We start from the raw sequence: 23,047 nt of genomic DNA on the forward strand, positions 1-23,047 counted from the left end.
CGCCAACGGTATTGACTTTTGGTTGATGACATCTTGACCCTCGTGGTACTGTTGTTAGGATGTTACCACAAGGCTCAAGGCAGTATCAAGGACACGAACTCGCTGCTGGAACTTTACTATTCCGTGGGAGGATTGCTTAGTAGAGGGTTACTTTGTAATAACGGTGTAAAATAGATTTATTTACATAATTAAATAATATTTAGTAATAAATATATTCATGAAATTTTACGTGGAATAATTCTTTTTATCTAGTCTAACGCAGTACGTAACTATACCGGAACAATTTCAAATTTGCTCCGGACGTATCCAATATAAATATACCTGAGATTGTTTTGCGTTGCCTGGATGCAGAATGTTCATACCCAGTAGGAAGCATCAGAACAAGCCCGAACTCACCAACATGTTGTATGTTCAGCACGTGCAAATATGAATCAACTGATCAAATAAAAAATGAACAGGAGGCGTCTCAGCATCTAGGAAGGCATCTTGGCGTGCTACCTACAAGAACTTGAGCAAAGCAGCCAAACAATACCTCAACAAATTTCTGATGATATGTTTGAATGAGCTTTGACAGCCTAACAACTCAACCACCCTTAAAAGGATACATATAAGTATGACGCAACAAGGCGGTATGACTTCCAAAAAACAGTGATGTATGAAATTCCACCAGATTAATTTCGTAATCAGCCTAATATCGTGCAGTTTTCACTTTAGCAATGATATATGCAATCATACATATGTTACAGGAAATGAATAAGACTAACAATCAATTACAATTACATGAGATCTAGCAAAGTTGGATGGCCAACCTGCACTTATTGCACTTATTTCAGACTAATACCCAGAAATAATCACATGGGGTGACAATATCTTCTATTTTCAAACCAGGACATTATGAATTGCTGCTCCGAAAACGCAGGGAACCTCAGCTCTGTCAGGTATTCCAAAGATAATCTGTTATATCAAAAGCACAATGCAAGTTTAACCCAAAATGGACATGGTGATCAGCACAACAGCAGATGAAATAAACGGATCAAACATACCAAAGCATGCAGCGGTTTACTGTGTAGATGGACACACACAAATTATCCTGATATGCAAGGAGAATTTCTCGATTGTGCTCTTGTTTCTTAGATCCTCTGACATCGGACAATGCCTGCAGCCCCCCCATAGCATAACCATCTCTCGCTACCCTTATTCATGTTCCATCTCAATCGATGCAATGCTACAGCTTTAGGAGGAAAGACCTCAAAACTTTCAGGGGATTCACTACCCCTGCTGGTGCTTGCGCCGATATTCTCTTGCATTGAAGGAGCTAAAACTGCAGCATCAGTTTCTTTTCCTTTATCAGGTACATCTTGTTGACCATATTTGACATCCGAGTTTATAGTACAATTGTACTCTGTAGGGTGATTGAGCAGGCATGTCAGGTAACAAACAAATGATGCAAGTTGCAGGCGACAGGGATATTACCTGAGTAGGTAAGAAGTTTCCCTACATCTTTGCAAGTTTTGGCAGCCCTTTTGCCCCCCAGAGGAACATTTGACAAAGGAGAGTTCTGTGATGTGATATCAATTTTAATGGTTGTTCCCACCTCTGTTAATGAACCACAAAGAAAATATGGTACACGGTTCCTCCCAGGTTCCTTTTCCCAGAATCTCGGAGTAAGCTACAGTAACCTCAATAATCTTTAGCATCTAGAATCACAATAACATAGATAAATTGATAGTATATGTGGTATAAATTAAAGTTACCTCAAAGAAAACAGCAGTTCCATCTGCCACACAATAAGCTGCATAGCCTGGATATCAGCAAAAAAATGTTACAAATGTATGGATCATCCTGAATGCATGTGTTGAACTAAATATTGATATTTTCATGACCAGCAACTTTTCCCTGAGCTGTACATTACTATCAATTAAATATCTCAAATATTAACTATCCAAAATGGAACACTACAAGAGGTGTGTAGCTGATGTAATAAATTATGTAAAATTTTAGCTGGCGATTGAATTGTTGTACACATCCATTTGGATGTAGAACCGATCCAAAATAGTTAAAACAATTGACCACATGAATAGCAGGTAATGTGGCCAAGCCCCTGAAAAAATGCATTTAAAAGATTCAAGTCCAAAAATCTCAGTACCCCTCCCTCCTTTTTCTCTTTCATCAAAATCAAGATTCCAATCCTTAGTATATATGGTTGGACATGAGGCAAAATGCACCTGTAATTTCTGAGGCATGGACACTCCAGATCAAATATTCAGACAATTGATAGGTAGAAACACCCTGAGTTTTAGTTCCAGCAAATGGCCTTCCAGTAACAGAAACATCATTTGCAGTTCTTGATAAGCTAAGGAATTTCAATGTGCCATCTTCCAATGATATGACAATACCTCTGAGCACAAGGATAAATGTAGCAGTTAGCATTACTATCCTAGTAAACAAAAAATGTGGTGGCATGTACATAACTACATCCACACAGTAAATATCACCACAGATGAAATAACAGGGGTTCAATTTAATCATGTCTACTTTGATCCATTAGTTAACACAATCAGTACTGTGGTATGCTCACAAAAAGACCATGTCCAGTGAAGGGAGTTTGCATAAATTTAAAAGGCACGTGAACAAATACAAACATTTATGTTTATACTTATTACACAAATGCATTATGAAGCCCATACAAACAAAGATAACATCCACCTTTACATAAAAGAACAATTGTCAACATTCTAGCAACTATAGTTTCTAGTATGTATTCCAACATCAATGAAGACAGAATCATCGTTTCAAATTAGTTCAGTTCTTTCATGATAGTGAAAACAACGTAAGTACCACATACTAGAGAATAAAACTTCTGTAGTGGAGTAACACGAGTAAATTTAGAGCTATGTGATTTAGTCACTCCAAAATGGAGCAAATATTACCTCGCATCCTTCAACCATTGAAGACTTAATACAGCCCTTGGAGCAGTAGTTAACTCCCAAAGAGGACGATATGGATCTCTGCAGCAAAAAAACTTATGCAATTCAATTTCCAAATGTTACAAAACACACAATGAGAAAAACAGCAGTGAATCTAAGGAGCTGTGACAGGTAATGTTAACCATAACAATCAATAGACAATAATATATCTAGAGTCAACATACTGCAGCTTCTAGAACAAGTTTCTTACTATCCATTGAAATGCTAAAAAAAAGAGAGTTGTAAATCGCAAACTGGATTCATAAAGAAACTCCTACTAACATCATTGGTCCATATGAGAACATCGTATTTTCATATTGTGCCTATCTTTTGTTTGTTAACCCAGAACTTCTATCACAACTTCACTGGGAAACATGAGAAGAAATAAATATGAATATCTCACTCTACTACTTAAAAGGGATGTTTCATTCGTCCTCCCACCCACCCATCGCATGCATCATGCGCCTCTAGCTGTAAATATGATAGAGAGTTTCTCCCTCAAGATAATCGGTTTGCCTCCTTCCCATAGTACAAAAATCCGGACCGCACCAGCAGTTGAACCCAAAAGGCTGGAACCCCCATCCCTGCTGGGTTGGTTTGCTACAGACATGCAATTAGACCGATGAGAACCAGGTGAACCGGGTGGTTTTAAATGAAAACTAATGAACTGGCTGCTATGAACTGGCAGTTTTTCTATTAAGCCGACACGTGGGCTAGTTTACAAAGGCCCATGGCAGTTGCTGAGGCCCAACAAGTGATGGCTTCCAAAATATGAGAAAAAAGAAGGCAGGAGTAGGGAATGATCCTGGGTTGGTGGCTTTAAATCTAGTGCCTCTACCATCCAGCTACCTCTTGCTGTCCTAGGAGAAATACGTATGGTCCATTTTTTTGCTATACTCCCCCGGATAAACCGGGCAACGCAACCAATCAGTCAATATTGTGTCCTCTCTGGCCCATTACCAGCAGTAACATGTCCCTCCCGCACCACCCACAACTTACAAAACCAAGAATCCCAACAAAATCAAGCCACCCCATTGACAAATCCGCTTAAAAGACGTATCAGCCAAAAAACCGACCTTCCAACAAAATCCTGGACTGTTGGCCAATTAATTAATGTCTATGCTACTTTTTTATTTTAGTAATTACAGTCTATTTTGCTATTTACAATGGTAGCTATAATAATTCCACCCTTCTGAGTTCAACATGCATGTTCAATTTCCGTTTCTTGGAACCCATAGCATGGCATGGGCAATTTGCTTGTGGTTAAGAAAATGGGTGGAGAGTGGAGACCAGCGTCAGTGTCTCAACTCATTGGACATTCACTGAGTGAAGTATTAACAGAAGTGAGAAACATTGATCAAGATAAAAACATCCAAGGGTATCCCCCATACAAATAATATTAGAAACAGGTGGAGGATAGTAGTTAGAAAGATGCTTTCAAGCATTGCTTCAGTCCACAACAGGGTTGACACCTACCTTAAATCCCAGAATTTCAGACCATCCTCTCCAGCAGTGACAAAGGTATTCACATTTTCCTCGCTATTAAAATGAAAGGAATCAAAATTCAAAAACTATCTTTCAAAATAGACCAGATGTAACAAAACAACTGAGTACCTCATAGATGGTGCCCATGACACGGTTCTGATGGGAGCAGATTCAGCAGTTACACACATAAAAGGTTTTGAACCTGTTAATGGAAAGAACACATGATTAGTTTTGTTCTCAAACAGAATAACATGAGCAATGTGAAGTTTCACGAATTCCAGTAACTTGCTTTTGAACCAGTGAAGCAAAGCAGTTCCAGAAGCAGGCATTATGTTTAGCAAACTGTAAATGATACTAGTAACTGATAAGAGCGAAGAGAGCCTTGGAAGGTAAGCTATCTAAATACCTTCAAATGACAAGTTTGTCGAGAACTTCCATAAAGCAACCTGGAATATTAAAAAATACAATCACGGAACTTTCAGAATAGCAACTTTAAAGACTCAATGGCCACAGGATTTAAGTTCAGAAAATAATTTTGTTGGGGAAGGAGAAGGTACCGTTCCATCATGACATCCCGCCAATATCATGTCATGAGAGGGTGACCAATCAACTGTCAAGGGAATGCTGTTTACCATTATAAGGAGGCAATGACTTCAAAATTAAATTTCATGATGAGGAATTTAGCAGAAAATCCAAATCTTCCACCTAGTTTGAATTTTATAATGGCAAAAGAGTACAAATAGAAAGTCTACAAGCCCAATACCTTTGTCTGTTCCCACACTTTACTTTGGCACAGCTAAACACAGGCTGCAACTTTAAAAAACGAGGGTCAGTACCCTCCTTTAAAGAAGAGGAATAAATTTTCTGAATCATGCTTGGAGAAGGAACTTCCCATCTGTGCACAAGAATGAATTAGAAGCTGATAGGAAGGGGTGATAATTGAATAGGAGATAAATAAGGATCTAGAAGAGCATATACTCACACTTCAATCGAGCCATTCCCCAAGAGTACCGCCAGAAAACCCAAACGAGATTTCTGTTCCGACTGATTTGCTAAAGGAGGTTTCCATTTGATGTCCCAAGCAACTTTTCCATTATGGGCTAAACATAAGACAACCCTTGGTAGAGAGACGTCTTTTGGGACAGGAGAAATGATCTTTTCTGCAGAACAAATCATATTATTTACTTTAGTTGATTCTTTGAGTGGAGTCACCTCTGTATCTTCCAGTCCTTCAATAATTGGAGCACCATTTTCAAAAGGAACAGATACAGCCTGATTTGCCTGTGCACTTTCAAAAGTATTGATTTCACGCATTTTCATGATGTCACATCCAACAGGTCCACTCTTATATCCAATCAAACCAACCTCATTAGATGTATCTTCATTTACACATGATCCTATCAAGGCCAAGCAACTGCTTGACATGATTGATGCAGAAGATATGTTCATCTTCTGTGCTTCAACACTAAAAGCCAGTGAACTGTGTTCATCAAAAGCAGATTTCTTTTTATCTTTCAATCTACTCTTTCTGGGACATGATTCTTTCTTGCAATTTCCAACTAAGGCTGCATTGTAGCTTGACTCGGGAATTGTAATTTTTTGCTCTTCGTCATTACATTCTGTAGAAGTGCATCTGGTTAAAATTTGCTTCTTTTTAGGTCTGCCTCTACCCCTTTTGGCACACGATTCGTCCTTGCATTTTGCAAGGCATATGCCCATATCATCTGATATAACATCACCATCACTCTTGGCCAAGACGATGAGATTGTCTGAATTGGTCAGAATAGAAGCTTGCTTTGGGGTCTTCATGCCAGTAGCAAATAAACAGCTGGTTGTACTTGGAAATAGTTTATTCCTAGGTTGTCCCCTCACTCTTGTACCACCTGATTCACTCTTGCTGCTTGAATTAGATAAAATATATGTAGGCAACATGGATCCTACATCAGGATGTCCAGATGGCATAGAATTTGGATCATTTGTTATGGTTTCCCAGCAAGGTGCACCATGACTTACTTCCTTTTCAGGCTGTTGTCTACCCCTCTGACCTGACTTTCTATCACAAATAGCACTAGATGAAGATGGAACTGGGAAGGCTGCATCAACTGCAACAGGGGTTAAATTAGCACCAGACCCTGTTGTTTCAGTGGGGCCCAAACTACAATCAATTGAACCAGGTAGAGAGACGGTGTCATTTCCTAATTCATTATCAGTGCCTGGAAGATGTTTGCTGTTGATTGGAGCTGGATACTTTCGGGGTCTTCCCCTTTTTCTCTTTGGCTCTGTACAGATTAAAGCTGTAGACATATCTTCTGTTAGTTCAGTGCCAGACAAACCTTTTTTCTCAACTGGTTTTTTCCTAGGTCGCCCTCTACCTCTTCTTGGAGTTGGTTCCACAGACTTAACGGTTGGCATGGCACAAGCTACTACAGCATCACACAAATTAACTGCTGAACTGACAAGAGGATCAGTAAGACCAAAATCTTGACTTCTATCGTTTTGGGATGAATCTTTCACTTTGGCAATTGTCAGTGGATATTTTCTTGGTCTGCCCCTTGGTCTTTTCAGACTTGGTTCCAAGTGATCATCAGAAGTTGTGCTAGTCTTTCTTGGCCTTCCTCTTGGTCTTGGTGGATTGGATGAATTGTTTTTATTGAGTGCAATAGATGGCTGATGATCCTCTTCAGACGGTGCTAGGAGACACCAAACTTGAATTATACCTCTCCCAATTAATGGCATACCAATTTTATGGTAAGAAGAACCAGGAGGGTGAGCAGCAACAGCAAGATACTGCAACATAGAAGACAGGGAAATAAGGTCATCACATATAGATAACTTGTACGTCTAAGTCTAATACTTTTCTCAAGACCAGCAACAAATTCTTGAAATAGAAACCGAAAAATTCATAACACAACTTTTATAGACACTGAACATTCTCATTCAATGAAATCATGGAATTAGCCTGCATACAAAGATGCTGTCAAGAAAAACTCCCTCGGGCCATTTCTCTTAGGCATGCTTCATCTCAGCCGTCAGCATAAGGATTATTAATGAGTAAAAAGAAAAAACTAAACTGTTGTTTTCTCGTTCACAGCACATCAAACTGATGAAGTTGAACCAGATTTGCTTTATAACTTGAAAAAAGTGGGAAAGGATAAAAAAGTTACTTTGAAGTGAGCATCTAAAATAAGAAAACAGATACAAAAACGAAATGCACTAATAAAATTAAACATCTGGAGTACTGCAAGAGATGTCTTTAAATACATGCCACCATAAAATATGTGGTTCAGTGAAACGAATCAATTTTCCCATTGACATGTGGAATGAAGAACCACTATCATGCTCACAGCCACATCAACAGGTGAATGTTGGAAGAAAAAATATGCTGAAGCACAAACTCTATGAAGCCACAACAAGAGAATTTCAGGATTATCATAGTTATAACCTCACAGTTTGTAGGCCTGTCACACAACCTTGGGCACCAGTCCAATGCCCAAACGTTGCCCCCAGCAAATAAAACAAAATCTGAGCTGCAACAGATAAAAATAATTAAACACAATTTAATCGAGATGGTTCAATAGTCAAATGGATATGAAAGACAAAGAGAAGTTGAAAGAGATATAAATAGGCCAGTCAAAAATATTAACAGTATTCATGCTAATATCTTTATCACACTCTTGATACTGATACTGATTACAAAAAGGACACCCCACCAAATGGAAAAAAAGATCCTATATGGGTTTGGCACACTTGCCAAGCCCACTCACTCTGCAGGATTGTTCTTCAGGACCAAAAGAATAGCCAATACTCCAAATTGATGTGGCTAGTAGTTTGGAAGTTTGTCCAGTCAATTAAAAAAACACTTCAATGAAAAGCATACATAAAAGTAATTCAATTGTCATATGTGTGGATTGAAGCTTGTACTAACAATGAGCTAGTTCAGAACGCAGGAGTTTCAAACATGATTCAAGTCCCACAACACATGTGTCATAAAAGAAACTGTAGGAGGTATCTTTTTTCGCCGGGCACTGTAGGAGGTATCTCTGGAGAACTACCGAACAACAAGAGGAATACAACATATATTGCCAATTGGTCTGCTTATTGGTCATCTTATAGCAATTTAGCAACTTTTGAATTGCCAGCAGAGATAAAAGAATACATAAGCAGAGATCTTGAGCCATAGCTCCTAATATCAACAGAGAAACTTAAATATAACTTATCTCCACCAACAGTACGGCCTTTAGTGACAAATACATGGGAGAACCAGATAGCAAGATAAGTAAATTCTAGAATAGTACTGAAGCGGACTCCATAAAGTACCTGTCTGTTTTAGAATTCCCATCGTCTAGGTGTGTGATCTGCAGTGATCCGCACTAATTATGAAAATATGATCCAAAAGAACAATATATAGTACAATAAATAGTATCAATCAGCTGAAATAGACAAAAAAATCGCCTCAAGAACTTAGCGTGAGGCACCGACCATAACTGAGTCTTGCTAACCTGGGGAACAGATGCAGACGAGAACTGTGGTAAGTTTATCTTGTGTGAGTCTACTCTGGATGGAGCTGATCTGGCCTTGCAAGTGAAACTAATACCTTTTGGCTCATAGGAGAAGTGCCTCCATTCTCTGCAAAAATTTTAAATAACTGGCAGATTAGGTACTGAGCACAAATATTGAAATAAAAAAACGAAGACTGTCAGATTAGATAAATGAAAAAAAAAACAGCTTGTAAGTTCCACTTAATTGAAATACTCAATTCAGCCCAACTATACACTATACCAAGTCAGGGAAAAGTGACCTAACACCAAGAGTGGAGACATTCAATTAATGCAGATTATCTTATCTTATGTGAACATATAATAAATGACTTGACACATCTGGATAGAAAGCAAAACAAAGCATTGCACTTATGAAAGTATACATGATAATATGAAGAACCAACAATAACACAACACATTGAAAATATGCAGTTTCAGTTGATGCAAGTTAGCATGTAGTGAGGTGGTTGATAAAAAGGCTAAGGCTATGTATCAGCTGATCTCTCTGAGGTGTGTTTAACAGCTTCATATTGGTAGGTGGAAAAATATATTTGCCAATGCAATCTATGTTTTCTTAATTCCTTTCTGGCAAAGACCAGGTCAAAGAATACACTAGCTAGTTATTGCATACTAGGTTGCTATATTTTGGAATGGAGGGAGTAACGAGTATTCTGCACAAACAGGGTGAGCCCCACTATCCACTAAGTCCTAGATAATGGGGATCAAGTTTGGCTACTCCCCTGTGACTTGGACCAAAACAAGAGCAACTAAAATCCTACTGCTACAATGATCGAATGGTAAGCTAAAAAGTCACAATGTGCATAAATGATCATCCATCAGTCACATCAAACAAAAAAGACGACTTCAGATAAGGAAATATGTACAAGAAAAAAGTGACATAAACTTACTACTCCCTCCACTGAAAAATACAAGCATTTACGGGATTCAAATTTTGTACCACAATATAAGCATTCTTGCGCCGATTCCCATAATTCTCATCACATCAATGATTCCTCAACCAATCAGAATCTTAGAAAGGGAATCTAGATCATTCAAAATTCAAAATTTGACTACTAAAGTGACTAAAAGGGTATCTTTTGACCAACCTTAATATATTGATAAAACAATCCAAAAATGATTTTATTTTGGAATGGAGGGAGTAAACAGTAAGGAAATAAGTAATAATGCAACTGCACTGGAATTGTTCTAATTGGTAAAACAGAACTATGCATTGGAACAACATTGCTACCTAAGGACACAGGCGGAAAGAACATCGTCAGTAGCAGTGGCAAAAGCCAAATGAATTTTAATGGCCACATCAGTAATGATGAAACGATGCCAAAGCATTGCTATGACAACTGTTTTTTCCTGTTTGTGGTACTGATGTCTTGGGATCCAAATTCACAAATTACAACAAAATTTTCCACCGCATGTGGCACATAAACCAATTAATAAACTAAAGTGGACTCTTATTCCAAAGTAAGATTTTATTTCCATTCCAAAGCTCCGTGAAACATGCAGCTTCTCTCTTCGGCATCAATTACTAACATATGTTTTACTGATCAATGTTACTTAAAACCCAGTTCGTCCACGCCATCCTACGGCTCATAGGCCAACAACCGGAAGTTACCAAATTTGTCGCGGTGATTGGACACCGGAGTAGACAGAGCAAGGAGCAAGTTTCTCACCTGAGGAAAGTTATTGAGGAAGCGAGCCGCTCGACTTCAGCGTCGGGAAAGTCCGGCTCGGGCTCTCCAGCGGTGAGCTCCGAGATGGCGCGCACCGCTCTGGAGAAGGCATCTGGTGATTCTTCAAACAGGCAGACTTCGACGCCGTCCTTAACCTCCTCTCTTTCAGTCGGGGGTGGCGCCCCCGTCGCCTCCGCCGGCGCCGCCATCGCCGGCGAAGGGAGCAGAGAGAGCACTTCCTAGGGCTTGAGCCGCGGGAAACGAGTATAAATGGGGATCGGCCCAATTAGGGCTTGTTTGGGTCGAGAATTGCAGGGCCTCAGCCCGCCGGAAACCTAGAGTATCCGGAGGAGATTGGCCCAATTAGCTTTTATTCTCGTGGATATACGGTGCCACAGAATAACCAAAAGCAGACCACGACGGTCCCGGTGGCGACCAACGCCGGCGGAGGCCGCCTCCGCAGTGGTCCAGGGTCGCCAAGGCCCACGCGACGGAGCCACAGAGCGGGCACGAGGTACTTCAATCGAGCAGCAGCCGCCGGCTGCTTGCGTGAGGACCGGGAGACGACGGCGAGATGCCGCCGCTAGGGTTTAGAAGTAAGTAAGGACTTGCTCACTTCCGCGGAGCGATTCCGTCGCCGGGGACGCGAGGAAGATGAGGCAAGCGTCAAGTCGCAGAAAGAGAAGGCGGAGGCGGTTGCGGTCTCGAGCTAGAGGAGGCGGAGAAGGAGAAGGAGAAGGAGAAGGAGAAGGATTTCCGAATCCCGAGTTCCCGGCGTTGGAGTTGTGGGTTTCCGATATTTTTTCCCCCTCCCGTGGGCCGTGGGAACGGCGCGAATCTATTTGGGGCTTTCTATAATCTGTTATTCTTCTGAATTTGGGTTTATCATCCTGTTGGATCTTGGGTCTTAGGGCGAGTTCAATCGTATAGCCAATTACTAGCTAATTCATATTTCCTTTACTATCTTAATACATATTATATCTTGGAATCCGTGCTGCAGCTGACTATAATATATAGCTCTCTTCTCTCTTATCTCATCTCTTATCTAAACTTTAAAATATGTTTATAGCTCGTTATAGTTTACTATTGTATCTGCTCTTATGCATATCGGTTTCTCGGTTGATATGATCTTTTGGTACTGGAAACCGAAGCCAATAGAGAACACCAAAATTAAAAGTGAACAGAAAATCAAACACCACAAAATTCTATTCGCCTTTGGTTTCCGGTCATTTTTGTACCCACCCCTACTCAATACTCATCATTCCAGGGAATCTTGCAGCCATATACTAGTCCGGGTGGCCTTTCGTCAGCATCCAGAGTCACCATTAGCAATCGTGTAAAGAAAAAGACCGCCACTAACACCAACGTGCTCCCCCTTTTCCGTCCCTGCATTACTGCATGCACGCAGAATTCCTCTACCGGTGGATGTGATTGTGGTCCGCGAGACAGCGGGGTGGTCAAATCTCCCCGGAATTAGGTTCCGACGCCAACTTGAGCGCTTTCCGCTTGACGCACACCTGAAGCCTTTGTTCCGGTGGGCTGGACTGCTGGACAAAGATTGGCCAGGATCTACGCCGCGCGTAGTGCCCCGGTGATCCGATCGGGACCGATGCTCCGGTGCACTAGCTGTCTAGCTAGCCATCGTGCAGGGGTACAAAAGAAAGAAAGCTGCCGGGCTTCATGCAGATTGCAGATGGTTGGACGTTATGATTGCCTTTCCGCGGGAAGCGAATGGTTGTCGAAGCCACACTAAAACAGATGGTTGGTGCTGCGTACGGTGTGTGTAGTATACACGCAGCACCAATCGTTAAACGAGCACGTACAGCTACTAGGCCAAAAACCAACAGGGACAAATGATTACGGGACTTCATGCACACAAGAGCAACGATCCTACTACAAATAAACGAACGGTCAATACTCCTACTGGATTCTGGTAATCTGGTTACAACGTTACAGTACTCCTGCCACTGTGAGACGGGGCAGAATGCGAGAGAGATCTATTGCAAATCTGTTGTTACGAAGATCTTTGACATCTTTCCAGGCAAAAAAAAAAGAAGAAGAAGAAGATCTTTTACATAGCATACTGCTTAGACCCTGTTTGGAGAGCTTTCTGACAGCTGAAAGCGGTAAAATCCAGAAAATAAATTAGAAGCTAGAAGTTAAAAAAACCAGTTTTACCAAATTCTAAGCCAGCTGCTTTTTACAATCTTAAACTTTCCAAATAGATCTAAAGGTTAACTGGAACGGTGTCGTCATCAAAAAGTCACTGTCGCCATTCGACACCGTCAGAATACTCGAACAGTCTACGACAGAGCAACATTATTCAACCATTCTTATCCATGTCATGACTGTCCTCCGCACACATGAAAACCGTGTTTCAGTTCAGCAATGACTTTGGCCTTTTTTTCCCGAAACATTGATACACTCAATGTCATTATCCAGCGATAAAAAATCTACAAACAAGACGAAACCAAACCTCCTACTGGCAAAACCAATCTAAGGATGCGTTTGGTTCATAGTCAAGACTGGATGGGATATGGCGATCCATATTTTGTTGGATATGGCAATCTAGTTTTTTGTTTGGTTGAACGAATATGGCTATCCAGTCTTTTGTTTGGTTGTAGGGATGAAGATGGATTTAGTGATCCAGTCTTTTGTTTGGTTGGAGGTAGTACGATGAATTTGTAGGTGAGTATAACTCCCATCAAATTAATACACAATACAAAACATAAAATTTCCAACAATTCACTTTCTCCATTACAATATACATAAAAAAGAAAAAGAAGAAGAAAAAAGAAAAAAATGGAAAAAATGGTTGGATCTAGGCTGCCGCCGCCTCCTCCTCCCCTGGCCGCCGCCGCCGCCATCGCCTCCTCCCACCGGCCGCCGCGTCGCGCCTCCTCCCCCTGGCCGCTGGCGCGCTCGTCGCCGTCACCGCCTCCCCCCGGCCGCTAGCGCGCTCGTCGTGTATGACAAAAACGTTGAAAATGGAGGTGAGTATCTTATAGATTTTGGACCATGCGATCTAGGCCATGATTCATTATCCCTCTCTGTCTCTAAAGAGACTTCCCCATGACTTGACCAGTTATGGTTTGAGGTTGGATTGGTTGGAGAGGCAATGGGGTAGCCCCGTCCGTGGTCAGTTTTAACGAGTGTTTTATAAAAATATTATACACATTAATTAGGTGACACATCATTACAAAAGAGAATATTTATATGAATCTATGAGGAGAGAGAATGAATTAGTTTCATGGCCATGAAATATTTAGGCACTATTACCAAGTCCCCAGTAACGTAGTGAAACTCGTATTGAGGGGCTTGAGGCATTTTATGCAATCAAACATTGTTTGCATGCAATTAAACTTTCAATAGTAATTAAATGCTTTATCTAGCTTTGAAAATGGTACAATGAAACATTGCATGAGTAGTTGTTTCATGCCTCATTTCATCGAGTTAGTTGTTTCGAAAATTGTGGTGTGAAACTAGGCATTGAGATTGGTCTAATAACCCATAATTTCTCGTTTTTCACATGCACACATCCCGAACTACTAAACAGTCTATTTTTTTAAACAAAATCTATATAAAAGTCACTTAAAAAATTTAGGCTAATCCACTTTTATAATTCATAATTAATTAACCATATATTAATATATTACCATATTTTTCTTACCGGTTAACATACCACCAGCCGAGCGCGGCCAAAAGAGGGAATTTCCACGGCCTAGAAAAAAGCCAGAGAGACAAGGAGATGGCCAGACAACATTGGTGCCACTATAGCCATGGGTCGTTGGAAGGTGGTGAACAAGGTTGGTGATAGGGTGTAAGGTAGAACGGGAGATGTTAGGAGGCAATGAGCGGCAATAGCCGTCAGAGACAAGAGAAGGAGGGTGGAGTGAAGGCAACAAAGACAGTAGGAACATATATGCTACAGTAGGAAATAGAGGACAGTGTCAATGGATCTGACGACTGTAATCGCCCGAGGTAGGGGAGGACGGTGGCGTAGGAGAATCTCGCGAGAGCACAAGAAGAAGATTATGAGAGCGATGACGAAGTGCATGCCGGCATGTAAGAAGCTAGGTCGTTCGCACGAGAATGAACGGAGATATATATATGATAGGCAAGTTTAGCGTAAGATTAGGGATGAAATCTGGGCCATCGGATGGGGGATAGTAAGGTACCGAATTTGACAGATTTGAGACCCAGCTTTCTTGTAAAAGTTACTTAGGCCTTGTTTAGTTCCCAAAATTTTTTTCAAAAACATCACATCAAATTTTTGGACATCTAAATAAAGCATTAAATATATATGAACCAAAAAACTAATTGCACAGTTATGAAAGAAATCTTGAGACGAATCTTTTGAGCCTAATTAGCCCATGATTAGCCATAAGTGCTACAGTAATCAACATGTGCTAATGACAGATTAATTAGATTCAAAAGATTCGCCTCGTGGTTTCTAGGCTAGCCGTGAAATTCGTTTTTTCATTCGTGTCCGAAAACCTCTTCCGACATCCGGTCAAACATTTAGCGTGACACTTGTTTCAAAAATTTTCTCAATCTAAACACCACCTTAAACAGATAGCCCGGACAAAAAATTGTTTCTGCTGGACACACTCAAGAATACCGGGTCCATTCGGTGAGCTTAAATTAATGCGGTTGAAAGGTCAAACGCAACCATCCAACAAACTACTGTAAACTCAATGTGAGGTGCGATGGCGCACTCCATCTCTCTAGATTCGCAGTGGATTTTGAGATTCTCACAAACTTTTAGTTAAACAATTTGGACGGGACCGATGTTTTCAGTCGAGCAGACCGTAATGCCGATGAACTGAATCAAGCGTAGACATTAGACTCCATCCAGGTATTGGCACTTGGCATCCTATCCTTTCGGCAGGTGGAAACCAGAACTGCGTTCTTCGGAAGCGCCACGGAATTTGCCTAGCTTAGTTCCCGTAGGTCGAAAAGGATAAGCAAAGGGAGAGAGTCCCTACCTCACCTATCTTTTACTGCCGTTGTGTCCTTGCCTGCTCGGAATGCAAAAGAAAACGTGCACCGGGGCTTCTTGCAGCTGCCGGTACTGCGTACTACTAGTAGTTTTAATGGCACTTTTGGTTGGCGAGATGTCCAGACGGAGCAGCACGCGAGTTGGGACGGCGTGCAGCGCAGGACCACGAGGAGGATCTAACACGAGCAGCTAGCGGCCGCCCCACGAGCACATGTGCGCCGCGTTGGTTCCTTCTCTCCCGAGACCCACCCCGACCACCAAGAATTAGCATCTGTTTATGTCGCCGTACGCGAACATATGCGTGCAACACTCTGCGCCTCTGCCCCAAAAGCCTGCTCGTTGCATACTATACTCTCACTAGCTACCACCCCTGGATTCTGTGCGTGCCATGGCTAAATTAATCTCCTTCCACGGAAAGAAAAGCATATTAGATTTGCGTTATTTAGCTATAGCGACTAGCCTTGCTCCAACGACTACGAGTACGAGTCTACGACAGTGTTATTTGCTAGAGGATTCCTCTTCTCCCGTTCCATTTCTGTCCCGTATAACTTCTTTGAATTAACCGATCGAACGGCGCCGGGGTCGGTCCGGTGATCGCTTTGATCGCAGACAAGTCGAGCTACGCGCTATTTGATCTGATAGGTTCGTAATCGATCGATTCCCAGAATCTACCGCTCCATCTCAAGTGGATACGAATGACCAGTCGTCCAGCATCAGCTGCTCGATAGGAGCTTGTGCTGCCAAGTGCCAACGCACTCACGAGTGGAGAGTGGTCACGGAGACATCGATCATAATCGATAGCTACTAGTCGAGCAGAAGAGCGTGATGCATGTAAACCTAATTAATATTCCAGTTCGAAAGAAGCACTGAAGAACAAATCGTGATGACACGAATAGTTTGTTTGTTCTACCTATTAAATTGGCGGGTTATGCCCGCTCACACGTGCACGCCGCCGGCGCACTCTCACCGGCAAGCCCCCTGCGAACGTGGCGGTCAGACCCGGTGCGAACTTGGGCCGCCGCGAGCTCCGGGCGATCGCCTCGATGTCAAAGCTTCGGACGACGGCGACGATGACGGCCTTCATCTCCATGAGTGCCAGCTCCTTGCCGACGCATACGCGAACGCCGGCCTGGAAGACCGGGTAACGGTACGGGCTCTCCGGGACGAACCGGCCGTCCCGTAGCCACCGGTCCGGCCGGAACTCCGCGCAGTCGGGGCCCCATACGGACTCCATCCGGCCCATGGCGTACGCGTGGTAGGTCACCCGGGTGCCCTTCGCGACGACAGTGCCGTCCGTGAGTGTATCGTCGCCGGCGGCAAACTTGGAATCGAACTGCACTGGCGGGAACAGCCGCATGCTCTCGTACAGCGCGGCGTGCACATAGTGCATGTCCTTGAGCTTCTCGAATGTGGCGGCTATGGGTCGGTTGCCGTCGCCTGTGACGCGGTTGACCTCGTCCCTGATGGCGGCTGCGACCTCCGGGTGATCGGAGAGGAGCAGGAAGAAGGCTGTGAGCGCCGAGGCGATGGTGTCGCGGCCGGCGAGCATGAAACTCACGACGATGTCGCGGAGGTACTTGTCGTCGTCGATGGAGCCCATGAAGCGTGAGAGGAGGTCACTGCCGGATGCAGCGCCGCCAAGCTTCCGCCTTTGCCGGATGACCTCCGCCGCGAGCGCGTCGACCAATCGGACCGCGTCACGGAGCTTCTTTTCATCCCCGACGTTCAATAACCGCTTCAGCCTCCAGATTATCTGCATGGGCACCGTCGCTCGCCGCGCAGAGAGATTCGACGCCGTGTCGAACGCTTCCACGAGCGTTGATACCGGCATCGACAGTTCGAGGCAACCAGGATCGAGGCCAAACGAGATCTTGCATATGCAGTCAAAGGCGAACCGGCGGAACACGTCTTGCAGGTCGAGCACCTTGCCGTTGCCCTCACGGGAAGCAGAGTGAAGCAGAGGAATGAGGCGGCACCTCAGCTCGGAGGACACAACACGCGCCGCGAAGGCGCGGAGCGCCGGAGAGGCGAGCTCGGCTGCGGCCAGCTTACGCTGGAAGAGCCACGAGTCACCGTCGACGTTAAATATCCCGCGGCCGAGGAAATCGGCGAGGATGGCGGAGAAGGGAGCTCCCTTGGGGTAGTTGTCGAAGCGGGCGCGGAGCACGTGGTCGACGGTGACCGGGTTGGCGGTGAGAACGTTCCGGAGGACGTGCAAGTGCACGGTCTGCGCCGGCGAGGAGCGCAGCAGGTGCGCGTACCAGTCGCAGAGGTTGTCGAACTCCCCGGCCCACGACCCCGTCAGGTAGGCCTCGCACACCGCGCAGTCGCACCACCACGGCGGGCGCAGGCGCACCACGGCCAGGAGCACGGCGAGGGCCACCGTGCACGCCGAGAACACGAAAAAGGCGGTGGCCACGTGCGGCTGCAGCGACCCAGCCAGGGCCTCCACCGCTCCATGCAACGTCTCTGCCTCGACACCCATGGAGCTGGAGACGAGCTGCTGCGCCTGCGGCTGCGACCGTGCGTGTGTGCGTGGTGCGCGCGGGCTTTCATAGGAGGGCCGCGGGCGCGTGCCTTTGCTTGTGCCGATCGATGCCGTCCCCGGAGGGGGTGGCCGTTTTATACCAGCGGACGCCTCGCCTCGTCGCCCGTGATATTGGTGGGTATATATGAGAGGTCGCGTGTCGCGTCCGTGTGCGCGCGCGCAAGGACGTTTTGACCGCTCAATTGCTCTGGTAGGCCCATTGAGCACGTTGTTATTCCCCTCCGCTCCGGTTGCTCCCATGTTTGATTCCCGCCGTCCCGTGTGGGGGTGTTGCCGTTGGCGAGGCGGAGCATGTGCTTGATAATTTGATCTGCATGCATGATTCCGTCGCGGCGATGGGTTGATGGATGCCCGGCCACTGGCAGGGGCCATGCATCGCCCACTGCGCCAGTGGGTTTTTTACCCGACCGAGACGTAAATTTCTCCAGCCCGCCCGGGAACACAAGTTAGCGGAAGAAACAGATACGACGTACCTTCCTACTTTGGTCAGTTATAATATCACCAGTTGAACCCAGCGCAGCCTTCCGTGTGTCCCCGTCCATTGGACGAAAAGGGATCCCCTACGTGACGATTTTTACGGTTGCAGCGGAGATAAGAGTAAGTTCAATAGTATAGACAACTACCCGTTCTAATTTATTTGTAGTTAATCTAATAGTCAATTTATACAATAATTAACTATAAAACATTAATATATGGTCTCATATATCATATATATATTTTATTTTGGAGCCCGTGTACAGCTGGCTACAAATTAGTAGTCTATCTCTCTTCTCTCCCCTCTTATCTCTTTAAAATATGCTTACAGCTGGTTTATAGCCTACTATTGTACCTGCTCTAAATAAGTCTCCCTGGTCGAGGTAGCAGCAGTTCCTATGAACCGGATTGAAGGATATTTACCGCCGCGTTAATCAGCACGTGTTTACAGCGCACCTACACGAGCTAATTTACTAGGAGCAGTAACGCCGGCTGGCCGGTCCTGAGAGCTTTATCGATGGCAGGGCGAAACTGCAGGAATTTACTCTTGGCCACGTCGGATATGAATATAAGGCATTCTCAACCCAATGACTAGGATGGTGTCTATAGCATTAAATAAGTTGTCACATAGGATGAAAAATAATGTGACAAGCAAATAAATGAGAAAGGGAATGAAACCATGTCTTGCATGAGACATGATTTCTACACAACATTCAAGATATCATATGAGATAAGTAGCATTAAATTTAAGTGTGGAATAGTAGTGTTTGCATTGAAAGAGTAGTGTCTAGTACTAATTTCTTGATGATAGGAAGTTTATAGAAACCATATCTAGTGTTATGGGTTGGGAATGCCTTCATGACTAAAGGGTTGATGTTGTAGTTGTCGGCACATTTGGAGCGTTGGTCTTTGAGGAGCTATTTATGGCATCTACACTTTGCCACAAAATCTGGACTATATAGTTTGGAATAATTTTACAAAAAAATTGAATAGTTGAACCGGTTCATATAAAATCTTGTATAATTTAAATGTTCCGAAGGAACCTGACCTTGATTAGCATGCAATGGTGGGTCTAGACGAATAGAAATACAATAACCTACAACAAAGAGCTCGAACTAAGCAGAAGATTTAGATGAGATCACGTGAGTATATATTGATATAGGTATCATGTGTTTGTTCCCCCAAAAGCAAGTACAATAGCAGGCTGCAATCCGATTATAAAACTGCGTATAGAATAGACGATAAAAAAAGTGTTGAATTTCATGTAAAAATTATCTCTACACATGCTACAGGATAGTGTATTAAATACATAAGTGAAATAAAGAGAGAAGAAAAATATTAAACTAACCCTAGAGCAAGGTCAATGGAAAAGCTAACTACTAACTCTAAAATATTATCATGTTAATAAGAACTAACGTAGAGCTAACTTGTACAATATTTATACACAAATATATATTATATCATCAATGTATGTTCTACCTCTTATACACAATAGGTGTCTTGGATCTTATGTTGTAGCTGGCTGTAAATCTGCAGCTCGTTTTTCTCTTTTCTTTTCTCAATCATCCACGTAAGTATAAATATGACATGATAATTTTTAGAGATCACTTGCATCACTTATTATGCTCACTCTTATATCTAACCTATTGTACATGTTAGCTCTAATATTAGCGGTTCTACTATCAAATTTCACTTTTGCTCAATCAGGTCAGCTCAGGCTTTAAGAAAAAAAAGTCAATTCAACATAACGATTAGAGTTCGGTCATAAATATTGAATATTGAATAAATACTTATTTAAGGAAAAAGATTTATGTTCAATAAGTGACTAAAAATTGAATATTGAAATGCTTATATTCTCCTCTCAAGCTTCTGAATGGTTAAAAATGTATGTACTCTCACGCATTGAAATCAGTGCCACTGAAACAATTATATTACAAATTTTGAAATCTAGAACTACTTATATTTTGTTTTTGAACAAAGTGGCTACTATCATAGAAAATAAAAGGTAATATAATGCAGTAGTAGTTGCATTAAAAGGAAACGGAATAACCAAGATCAAATTAGACATATTTAAGAAGAAAAGAATTAGGATGTGGTGCGTATATAAAGATAATATTATTTTTGTACTTTGACCTTTGCGAGAAATCTAGTTGCATGTGTAAATACATGGGCTAGCATGGTAAGTGTGATAAAATCCTGCTCAAAACTTTTAATGAAATCAAACCAATATATTGTGTGCTAAACAGGCATGCATGCATGCACAAGATTATATTTCAGGAAACTATCATATAATGTGTAACGTCAATGTCATCAACCGACGACCCACCGAATCTAGTGCACAAATATGATATCTTGACTTGATCAGATACTTAAATATGATCAGGTATGTCGCATGCTAATTAATAGTTTCATCGCTTCAGTATTTTATCCTATCCCCGCAATGAGATTCCCGAAACGTGCACCGTCACGTAGACACGTACGTATGTAGAGTTGGAGCAAGCCATGTGAGAATGTGCGGTACGTCTCAGCTGTTTTCGTTCAATTAGTTGCTAAAATAGTGTCGAGTATAATGTCACCTTCTCAGCTTCTCTATTATTATTTCCATTTTTATATTTTCAAGCTATAAAAATGAATATGGAAACACTTATGAATTAACTCAAATACTAATTAGGATAATATATGATCGAACACTAACGCATAATAAGATATTTCTCAAAAAAATACTTAAACTTATAATAGAAACAAATACCATCACGCATAATTGCTTGTGTCATATAAAATGTTTCATCATGGGCTAAACAATGTCCTTAAGTTCAGCACGTTATAACATTAACGGCATAAACGCATGGTCATACCATATTATTACACATAGTATAATTTGTAAATATATATAAAAATTGAAATAATATTAATAGTGTGTAGTGTCTTAGTGGGATGGGCTACTATTAAACTAAAGATAGGTTGAAGCTATATATAGTGTTAACAATAAATGGGGGTATATATGTTTCGTGGCTTTGGCGGAAATACAAATAACATTGTTCAAGGCTTCAAGCCATAGGAATTCTGATTCATATTTGTATTCTCATCTATAAAAACAATCGTATTGTTTTCGAATTATTCGCTATGAATTTTTATCTGTGTTAATTTTTCTTGACGGAAACTACTCCGTATTCATCCTTATTAGTTATTAGAATCATGCAAAGATAAGTTTTGTAGATATATAATTACAACTTAAATCATCAATTTATTAACACTTTTAGGATTTAATAAGTACAAAGGTATTAATAAATTTGTGGTGAAAATACTTCATTTGGTATATTTTTAATAAGTTTTGTAGATATATAATTAGAAAGACATTTGTATTGAAGCATATATATTGATGCCCAATACATCAAGTAAAAAACAAATAACAGAGACAGCAAGTATATAATGAAAAAAAAAGGTTAGGTACCTGTTTTTGTTTGATGGTTGTAATTAAACCCAACTAAAAGTACAGGATCGATAAAAAAACAACCTTTTTTTAATGTATATTACTGACATTAGAACGTTTGTATGTAGTTATCAGCATAGAGGAAGACGTCATGGCAGCGCAATGGTGCAAGGTGATACGTGTTTGTGAAAATATTTTAGTCTAGTTATTTCTCAGGTTACGTTATCTCTAAAACTTATTTCTTGGGATTTAATTTGGTGTGCTTATGCAGTCATGATGTTGCGGCGACGAAGAAAGATGAGTTAATGTAGACACGTGTTGCCTTGGCGTCACATATCCCACCGTATGATGCGACATGCACTACATGCAATGCATGGTGTGTGTATTAGATTCCTGAATAATTGTAGTGGTTCTAATCTTAATTAAGTTTTTTTTCTTTACGCAAAAGTGGTTCTGTCTTCTGTGGACGTATCTGATTGAATTGCTTAAGGACCCACGCCGTTTGTATTCTATAGTTCTTGTCCTTGTGCCATTCAATGATTATTTCTAGCTGTGTCTTGAAAATGTACTATATAGATCACATGTACATATCGGGTCGCTGTCAGTGTCAACCGCTTAAGACAAAGATTATTATACCCGTCATCTTTGAAATAGTTGCTGCAGAGGGATCGGATATGATAGTAATAACATTAGCAGCAGTAGGGTTGGTACTCGACCAATGCCCTGATGTCTATCCACTGGTCACTAGAGATGAAAGAGGATAACATCATTTTCTTACCACTGTTCAACGATAGGTCCTTCATTCTGTCGTTTTATGTCTCAATTAACTCTACTTGTTGAGCAAATTTGGAGCTTGAGCAAAAGTTATTTCTATCTGAAGTTTCTGAACAATGGCAGTAGCCAATATCCAATAGCC

The 23,047-nt window shown here is 42.0% G+C and overlaps 2 protein-coding genes across 3 annotated transcripts; both read right to left on the reverse strand.

Moving 5' to 3' along the window:
* Positions 1-535: 535 nt before the first annotated feature.
* Positions 536-11,515, reverse strand: LOC102720109. Of its 2 annotated transcripts, none has more exons than XM_040523286.1 (16): positions 10,678-11,515; positions 8,951-9,077; positions 8,769-8,806; positions 7,894-7,978; positions 5,434-7,238; positions 5,215-5,346; positions 5,009-5,075; positions 4,858-4,897; positions 4,581-4,653; positions 4,443-4,505; positions 2,931-3,008; positions 2,226-2,398; positions 1,755-1,801; positions 1,474-1,669; positions 1,044-1,402; positions 536-931 (listed from the first exon to the last, which is right to left on the reverse strand). In XM_040523286.1, exons 1-15 carry the CDS (start codon positions 10,884-10,886, stop codon positions 1,131-1,133), a joined length of 3,405 nt encoding a protein of 1,134 aa, XP_040379220.1. In that variant the 5' UTR covers positions 10,887-11,515; the 3' UTR covers positions 536-931; positions 1,044-1,130. The 2 variants fall into 2 exon arrangements, with proteins under 2 accessions (XP_040379220.1, XP_006646494.2); XM_006646431.3 differs by having other exon boundaries at positions 536-954; positions 10,678-11,514.
* Positions 11,516-16,421: 4,906 nt separating this feature from the next.
* Positions 16,422-18,315, reverse strand: LOC102721321 (cytochrome P450 94C1). The gene has a single exon (XM_006644986.2). It carries the CDS (start codon positions 18,162-18,164, stop codon positions 16,593-16,595), a length of 1,572 nt encoding a protein of 523 aa, XP_006645049.2. The 5' UTR covers positions 18,165-18,315; the 3' UTR covers positions 16,422-16,592.
* Between the last annotated feature and the right edge of the window lie 4,732 nt (positions 18,316-23,047).

Source organism: Oryza brachyantha, chromosome 1 (assembly GCF_000231095.2).
Source record: "Oryza brachyantha chromosome 1, ObraRS2, whole genome shotgun sequence".
Classification (NCBI taxonomy): domain Eukaryota; kingdom Viridiplantae; phylum Streptophyta; class Magnoliopsida; order Poales; family Poaceae; genus Oryza; species Oryza brachyantha.